The sequence below is a fragment of the Tasmannia lanceolata genome, unplaced genomic scaffold (assembly GCF_043159265.1).
Source record: "Tasmannia lanceolata isolate RefF3 unplaced genomic scaffold, GAP_Taslan_0.1 ptg000011l, whole genome shotgun sequence".
NCBI classification, from domain to species: domain Eukaryota; kingdom Viridiplantae; phylum Streptophyta; class Magnoliopsida; order Canellales; family Winteraceae; genus Tasmannia; species Tasmannia lanceolata.
The window spans coordinates 23,993,809-24,003,110 of record NW_027518688.1 but is presented as its reverse complement, the minus strand read 5'-3'; the positions used below and the strand labels follow the sequence as shown (position 1 = coordinate 24,003,110).

Sequence of the window (9,302 nt, the reverse complement as noted above, 5' to 3'; positions counted from 1 at the left end):
CATGGAGGACAAAGATTGCCCTGAAATGTTACAGGCCTAGAAATACCATCCTTTAGCCAAAGATCAGCCATCTTGTGGGCACTACAGGGATTCAAGAAAAGGGCAAAAAGGATGATACTTTTAGGGCAGTGATAAATTCGCCCCCTTCTATTACCATATTCACCCCTTATTCTTCAAAATGGACTGTACAGCCCACACCATAGGATGATCCAAACCGTCCATTTAATGAGCCACAATGTAAATAGGTTGTGCCCCAAAAATCATTTACATAGGATGATCCTATCCCTCTGATCGATAAAGAAACTGCATATACTCAAACCTCTATAGATAGGAGGGCTAGGATTATCCTATGGAAATGATTTTTGGGCACAACCTATTTACATTGTGACCCATCAAGTGGACGGTTTGGATCATCCTATGGTGTGGGCTGTACAGTCCATTTTGAAAAATAGGGGGCGAATACGGTTATCGAAGGGCGTGAATTTATCACTGCCCTACTTTTATAGTTGCAGATATCCCAGATCTCATTGATAACATCATTATGCAAGTAGAATATACTCATATCATTATGGGAAGAATCATTAGTCCTTCCCATTGATAGTCCGGATTATGCAAGTAGAATATCACCCAGTGCCCCATTAGACCCGGATGGGGTCGACCAGTGACATCCATCAAAATTAAGCTTTAGCATGTTAGGCGGGTGCGCCTGGAAATATCTTTTTAAACTGTTAAATACCTTATACGTATGAATTTCTATGGCTGTTAAAGACCTTATATCTATATTCTATAACATTTTTAAACTCTATCTTTACTTTTACCTAATAAAAATTTAGTCATAAAAGCTCATTTTTTGCCAAATAATAAAATAAATGAGGCTTTCCACTGATTTTTTTTATTTTTTTTGGGAAAATGGCAGCCAATTTTATTGGAAAAACAAAAGGGAAGATCGAGATCATCAATACAAAGAAAAGCTCGGTACCAAACAAAAAATCTAGATCTAACAAGATTACAGAAGACCAAGGGGGAAGAGAGTCATAGAGCCAACAATTCGTTTGAAACTCCATCTCTAGCAAGATGGTAGGCAACCGAATTTGCTGAACGATGGACATGCTTGAACTCAATAGATGGGGATTTCAGCAATCAAACATCTCAATCAAACATCTCATCGAACAAACTATCAAATCTCCAAAACGAACTCAATAGATGGGGATTTCAGCAATCAAACATCTCATCGAACAAACTATCAAATCTCCAGAACGGTTTCTGAGATCCATTAAGCCAACGAATCACGTTGAGCTAATCTCCTTCAACTATCACATTCTTTAGCCGATCACGCTCTTCCAACCTCAACCCTTGATGGACAATTGATTCTAATGAGTAAAATTGTATTATTATTTATTACAAAATAGAAAATGAAAGCGTTCATTCTTATCCAAGTTAATTTTTCATTTTTACTTTTTCTAACTTTATTCTTCTTCTTTATCTGATTTTTAAAATCAATTCACTAATTAAATTGAATCTGGCTAAGATGTTGATCAATGGCTTGAGATCAGCTGATCACAATTTAACCAGATCAACAGATCCAGACTAGTTTATTGAGGAAAAGATAAATTTGGGTAGTTCTTGCATGATTGTTATTTTTCAAAACAAGCTCTCAAAGTTTTAAGCTGTCCCTGTATCTTAAAGTTAAAAACCAAGCCATTCATCCAACATCTGTTTATAATAGATGAGCCATAGCTAAAAAATCATTCTGATAAGGAAATCCTTGTCACTTATACAGGGAGACAACAGTATAGGATGAGGAATTATATCCTTTAGATGTGTTTAATTCTTACTTTTGTTGGTAAATGAGTTTGCTATATGGGCCATTGCTTGATTTCCAAAATGGCTATAAATGAGCATAAGACAAGCCAGAAATTTCTATTTACGGATGATGGGTTCTGCTACTTGAATTGAAAAGCGGGGTTTAGTTTCATTACAGAGGTGATGTTTTCTCTTCTTTGCCATAGCTGGTATTACAATACAAAGACATACATAGAACATCAACGAAGGGTGGCTCTCAAAGAGAAAAAACAAAACAAAAAAAATCTAAGGTTTCTTCAGTTCCTCAGATGTGGCATTGTTTTCAAAAGAATCCAACTCTGCATCAGATTTCGAAGTATTAATATGACTACCTTGATGATTGGCAGAATTCTGGTTCTGTTCCACCTGTTCCTGCGCTTTGGAAAATGACTTGAATGGTCTTTCAAATTCTCTAATGCTGCTCGGATCGATTGCCATTTTATTGAGTTTTTGCTCCTGAGAAGTTTGATCGAATGAAACGGAATTAATTAAGTACATGCATGAATGTATAAAATTTTATTCTGACGATTATTTTATTTTATTTTGAACGAAAAACTGAAATAAACCAAGTGGCCATTTGGAAATGCGGATTTAGAATCTTGTATCTCCTCAGAATCCTGAATGGGAGACGAGAGGAGAACATCCGTCGTTTTCTGATTTCTCGCCCTTCTTTCTGTTGAGCGAGATAGTAAATCGTCCCGTGTTTCCAGGTTTTAGAAATCTCAGGATGGAGAGATTCTTACTTAAACCTTCATCTGCAACCTACTTCCCCTCACATCTGCAACCTACTTCCATTGTAAAATCCAGAATTTCATGCCGCTTCAGCATCAGCTTCAAACTAAACCTGGATTCTAAAATCCACTTATCCAAACGGCCCCTAAGAGCACAAAACATTAGATAAGAGGCAGAGATTGCTCCAAGGATAATGGGGTTCTATTTACATCCTTTTGCAGCCATTTGATTAGCATATATCCCTCAAAAAGTGCTCCATATGTATGTATTACATGTATTAGAGATACATATGTTTAATAAAGGGGTTGACACGCAATGAGAGTATGGATCTACTGCCCTGTTTGTTTTAGATTATGACAACCGATTGTGGAGTCCGCAACTGATTATTGGACCAAAATTGCACTAAATTTGAGTCCAATAATCGGTTGGGGACTCCACAATTGGTTGTAATAATCTAAAAGAAACAGGCCCTAAGAAATTAGAACATGGAGCAGTGATGGAAAGCTCCGTGCTGGTAAGAAATTAGCTAATAAGAAAACACAGAAAATCAAAGATCATGGGAAATCACAGTTCATGGGATTGGTAGATAACTTAGGAATAAGAATTACAGAGTCTTGAGAGGACTTGATTCTGCAGCTTGAACTCGTGCCTGGATTGTGTTGTGTAGTGTTCATAAGGGTCCATGGGTATAGCTCATAATCTTCATTGAGGTTTGCTGTTTTTTCGTGAAAATAAATGTGGAAATATAGGTTTGCTGTTGGGCCTCTTGAAGCTCAATGCTTCTGAAGGAGGCATTCATGTGATTTTAAGGTTTCAGGGTTCAACCCATGCTAGAGAACAAGTTTCTTCCACGAGAATGACTAAAAGAGGAAAGTGCAATCATCTAGTATTGCGGGCCAACCATATAACCTGAATCACTAGATTGGGCATATGCATTTTCATAATTTCTTGGAGACACATCTTGAAATTCCTAACTTGAGAGGCAATTTGTCTTCCTCTAACATAGGGAAAGTGATTTTGAATCCCAAATGCTTCAGGATTTACTTAGAAAATTTGGCAGACAACTAATAAACTTGAGAAAAAGCAAATTTTGAATCATAAAATGCATTAGCTCTTTTTTTTTCTTTTTTTCTTTTTTTTTTAAAACATGCATTAGCTCTTTTGCTAACACTAGGACTCTTGTAGTGGAAATTTTCATCTTTGAAAAGCTCACTAGATAATTATGAAAAAAAAAGTCTTGAGTGCTTACACTTTGTAATGCCTCTAGTTTTCTCTGCAAAGCATCGTGCTCGGCTTTAATACGAAACGGAACACCATCCTTTTGGTAGACATTGTTCTGTGCCAAGTTTTCATCAATGTCGGTCACCGTGGTTGCAAAAGGATGATTGGCTGGAATCCATCTAATTGTATCAGGGTCGACATCTGGTGGTATTGCATCCCCTTCCTTGAGAAAAACAGTTGGTCTCTTCCACTGGTATGCACGTGATCTCCTTTTCTGATGGACCGACTGTTGGTCTTCGGTAAGGGTCACTGGTGCCAAGCGATAAACCTTTCCACACATTTCGACAGTTGAATTGCCCTTGCCAACCTTCACCAAGGGGTTATTGAAAGGATCATCATACTTAAGAGGCCTTGATCTGTTAACAAGAAAGTGCATAGGAAACAGAATATTACTACCATTTTATTATCCAGCAAAGATTTACATAACAAAATGAAAGTTGCAAGCTCAAAATTCAAAAATGCAGGTTTTGAAGACTGTCATATAAGAAGGTTATTCCAAAGGGGTAGATACATTTATTCTCTTCTTATATGTAGCATTCCAATCATCAAACTACAGATTAGTTTGACAGTATTGATGATCCCCTAATTTAAGGAGACCTTCCCATAGGGAGAAAGAAAACACAATCGGGCGACATCCAGATTGGCGTGCAAGACAAAATCCAAAAGCTAGTTCATGAAAAGTTGAAAACTAGGGACAACTGAAAAAGCATCGGAAGCAATTATATGCAAGGATTGGGAGGAAGAAAAGGATGCCACATCAAACATCAATTACACTGGTTGTTACCTTAATTGCTAGCAAAAAAAGAGAAAAAGAAAAAGAAAGCAGAACAATAAGAAAGTGCATTAATATGCTGATAGCGTAGTATGATGTTGAAATCCCTATCAAACCAGACGTAGGATCAAGGAATTCAAAAGTGGCTCAAACTTAGATCCAATTGTTACCTATGTCAACTACATAGCTGGAAACAATAGTAGTGCCCTACCCGGACACTTGTAGCAGATACCTCAACTCAACTCAACTCAACTCAACTAAGCCTTTGTCCCAAACTAGTTGGGGTCGGCTAATGAATCCTTTACAATTTTTCATGAAGAAGGTGAAAGGATCTACCTGGCTCAAATTGACGAAGTCTAATCCTGCCACTAGTTGGGTTCGTCTACATGGATAATTTTCTTCCATTCTATCCTATCCAAGGTCATGTTCTCTGTAATGGGTTGTAGCAGATACCAAAAAAAAATTACAATTTTGAAACATTATGTCTATGCGAAATATATCCAAGTTTATGAAATATATGATACCCCTTGTACAAAAACCTACAGCCAGTATTCATCTCTGTTGTGAAATACAGCCAAGTTTGCAAAATATATAATAACATTTATCCAAAAACTTGCATCCTGTGTTCTCATGTCTAGACAATATGGAAATTGATTGCTGAAGTCATCATAGCAAGTGTCTAAAAGTTCAAAAGTTTGATTCAGAATCAAAACTTGGAAAAGGAGATAAAAAACTAACAGAAAAAAAAAAATTATGAAATTAAAAGGGTTTCTAAGATACAAATTAAAATTATAAAAGTGGAATTATGAAAATAAAAACATAGAAGGAGAAGGAAATCAGTCACGGGATCTTGAAAACAAAGAGCAATTAATACGTACAAAGTTATGTGTTATAGACAGAAACGCAGGCATTTTTGGTCATATGCGACATAATGACGTTGGTATACTGAATATTCTTTAACTAAAATTATTTGATCTTGTAATTGACTTTCATAAAATAAAGGGAACTTGCCACAAGATAGCCACATTATGCTCTTTGTTGCAAATGGTTGCATAAGTGAAGGAAAAAATATCAGGGTTACAGCACTAATGGATATCATAGAATCGACATATTCAAAGTCATCGTTCTCGCCTCCTTTTAGAACTTGGAGAATTCCAGCCCCGCCTAGAGTTTGCGCCTTCACTTGGACGATGTGCCTAGACAAAATCCTCACAGTGGACCACCTTCGAAGTTGCAGGAAAATTATAATCAATCATTGAGCCTAATGCATTGAGGCATGAGAGAGTATCAGTTATTCATTCATTGCAGGATGGCTAGAGTCATTTGGGTGTTTGCCCTCCAGATGTTTGACGTGGTCTAGGGCTTCCCTGCACATATAGAAAATATATTTTTGGAATGAGCTTTCCTCCTCAATGGTTTGTTAAGCTCAACTTCGATGAGTCTTCTTTGGGAAATTCGGGTTTGACAGAAGTTAGGGGCCTTTTGAGTGAGTCAGAAGCCAGGACCAAATGAGCCTTCTCTAGCCCTTTGGGCATTTCGGACACTACCAATGCAGGAGGCAGACCTTGATTGTCTCATAGTGGAAGGAGACTCCCTCAATATGATTTGGTGGTTAAGAACTGGAGCCTCATTCCCTTGGAGATTCGGGGACACAGTAGAAGAGATTTTGAATAGGTTGGCAGAGCATTCTATTAATTTTTGCCATGTTAAGAGGTCCGCGAACTATGATGCGGACCAGTTAGATTGAGGCAGGGTTGACAGGCCGCCCTGGATTTTTTTTTTCCTCCTCCTTGAGCCTTATGGTTTTTCCTTTTGTTTGGCATGTTCTTGACCACCTCAGTCATTTTATTTTTCTTAGTAAAATCGTTCCCATTCAAGAAATGCAGTGAAGAAAAACTATCTACAACGTTGGAAGGCCATGAAAAGGATAGCCACAAGTTTCCTTTTCTTTCTCTTTTTTAGGTAAGGTCATCCACAAGCTGAAAGGCCATGAATAAAAAAAAATTCACATCATGGATGATGAAAATAAGGCTTTTTAAAAACATAAATTAATCGATACACATTACTAGCACTTGATTAGAACATAACACGTGGTGCATGAGCCATGAAAACAAGGTATCTTAAAAACATAAATTAATCGGTACATGTTACTAGCACTTGATTAGAACATAACACGCAGTGCATGAGCCATAAATACCAAATATTTCGAGTGAAAGGCTATTACAGTCTGCTTAAATACAGTCTATAATCCTCCAAGAAAGAAGAAACTTAAAAGGTTCAAGAAAGAGGAAAGTTAAAAGGGTTGAGAAACATACATGCCTCTTCTATCAGATCTCAACTGGCCCCGCTTCACAAGATCAACCACAGAGCCACGCTGGTTGTACCTTGTCTTCCTCACCGAGATTTCTCTTACAACAATCACCACCATTGAGATGGCAATAAATAAACCTATTGCAAAGTTTGTGCCAGTAGATCTTTTCATCTGAAAACAAACATAGAAGACTACAAGAGTTAACATAAATAGAAGATTGAAAGTAAAACCAAAAAATAAAACTGATCATGTAGTTAAGTCAATATACAAATAGTGGCGACCAAAACATGCAGAAACATGAGTTCACTATAGTAATCAGTTTGTAATATAAGTTCATGTCACTCCAAACTAGAAAGAACCCCCAGCCCCAGTTGGGTAAATAGGAAAGCGTGATAAAAAATAAAAAGGAAAAAATAACCATCATAGGAAGAAAGCTGAAAAAAGTTGTCAAACATTATGACGCAGCCAACTTCAAATATCTCCATTTCTCGACAGATGTGGAAGTCATATGGAATTTTTTAGAATGGGTGAAAGGTGCCCTGGTTCTACATTTTCTAAGCTCCTTATCACCACAAACAAGAGTCCTTTGATCAATTCAAACATTGAGGATGGTTTATACGAATCTGTTCAGAAATGGAAAGGCTTATGTAATTTGCCCAGCAACAACCAAGGTTTGAATTCAAGCATCATGGAAATAAAAAAAATTCGGTTTTCGTGGAAATTTCAACCGAAATCTTATAAATTTCGGTGGAAATTTTTCAGTTTATCTTAAATTTCGGTGGAAATTTTGAAAGTACTTTTAAAATTAGGGACTTTTACGATTCAGTGTGAACTTCGTTTCGGTTCTGGCTGAAACTTTAAACCATGGCAACAACAATCAGAGCAGGGACATCAACAAGAGTAAAAATAAGAAATTTGACTAAGGCATCTAGGAATTGTGAGAAACTAAAGTGGCATAACACTCTAAAATAAATATTCATGCAAGTATACACCCAGCAGAATCTGAAGTGTCACATAAAAATTTCACTACTTAATTCCTAATCAATGGTGTTTGGCTAAGAGAGAATAGATACTGCCAGCAGGGAGTTGGTCAAACTCCTGCCCTGGGCCATTCACTACGCATCCAGAACACAGAAAGAAGCTTTATTTCCAATTCCCATATATATTGCATTTATAAACGTCCATTTTACGTTGAAAGAAACAGAGCCCTAGAAACATAAGTTACTTCACATTTGTTTCCAATACTCCAATTTCTGTTTTTTAATCTGCTTTCAATACTCTAGAGTGCACGGACCCTCTTGTATTCCGTCTGAGAACAGAAATTTACATCAATAATTTTCCATTAGGCCACGTTTTAATACCCACAAGATTTAGATTTGGATTTCTCACATTTGCAGTTGAGATTTGGAACTAGACCAGATCCTTAGATTTCCAAATCAGCTACACCATTGAAAAAAAAAAACGATTTTCAAATCTGTTCTGCAAGACATTATTTGGAAATCAATTTGTGTGGAAATTACCTTCACCCCCGCTACTCCTCGACAACAGCTCTCTCTCTCTCTCTCTCTCTCTCTCTCTCTCTCTCTCTCTCTCTCTCGTACAACATGAGCATGAGGATGATTGATGTATTTTGTATCCAAAACTCAAATCCAAATCCAAATACAAAAACATGAGGTATCCAAGCGTGGCCTTAGGTCTTTTATGCAATATCTCAAAATACAATCTTCCCTTCTTTCCATGACTAAAAAAAATACGCTCTATGAATAAAAAGAAACAATATACGCAAGATACATATAAACAAACAAACAAACAAACATAAAAACAGAGAGAGATTAAGAAATTGTACAGTTAGAATAATAGGAGGAAGAGCATTGATAGATTCTCGCATTCTGCTAAACATTTTTTCAGGATCCGCGCGTCCCTCCATCTCAATCTGCTCTCGGACACGCTTTTCATTGGAATTCTCAGAATTTTCAGCAGCCCTCACCGAAAACATCCGTCTCAAATTTTTTCGATTCCATTTCAAATTAGTTGAATTGAAACGAACTTCCATTTGAAATTTAATCGCGTTTATGGAAATCCGATGCTTCACATTGCATATTACAGGCTACAAATGGGGGAAAAATAAGAAGAAATGAATTGATGAATTGATCGTAAATTGAGAAAAAAAAAAAAGGGAAAATGAGAGAAAAAAAACGGATTTACCTGCGGAGAAATGGATTGGAAGCCCAGAATAGAAAAATCGGTTGAAATCGACACCATTTTGAGAGGAAAATCTCATCTGGACAGAGAAAAATAAGGGTTAGGGTTTCTAGGGTTTGGAAAGTTGGAACTTGAGAGTACTGAGAAGTGATTTTCTAATGA

The 9,302-nt window shown here is 36.9% G+C and overlaps 1 protein-coding gene across 1 annotated transcript; it reads right to left on the bottom strand.

The window, feature by feature from the left end:
* Nucleotides 1–1,893: 1,893 nt before the first annotated feature.
* Nucleotides 1,894–9,302, bottom strand: MCD1 (multiple chloroplast division site 1). Its single transcript, XM_077390820.1, has 5 exons — nucleotides 9,144–9,302; nucleotides 8,785–9,045; nucleotides 6,943–7,109; nucleotides 3,824–4,211; nucleotides 1,894–2,298 (listed from the first exon to the last, which is right to left on the bottom strand). Exons 1-5 carry the CDS (start codon nucleotides 9,198–9,200, stop codon nucleotides 2,089–2,091), a joined length of 1,083 nt encoding a protein of 360 aa, XP_077246935.1. The 5' UTR covers nucleotides 9,201–9,302; the 3' UTR covers nucleotides 1,894–2,088.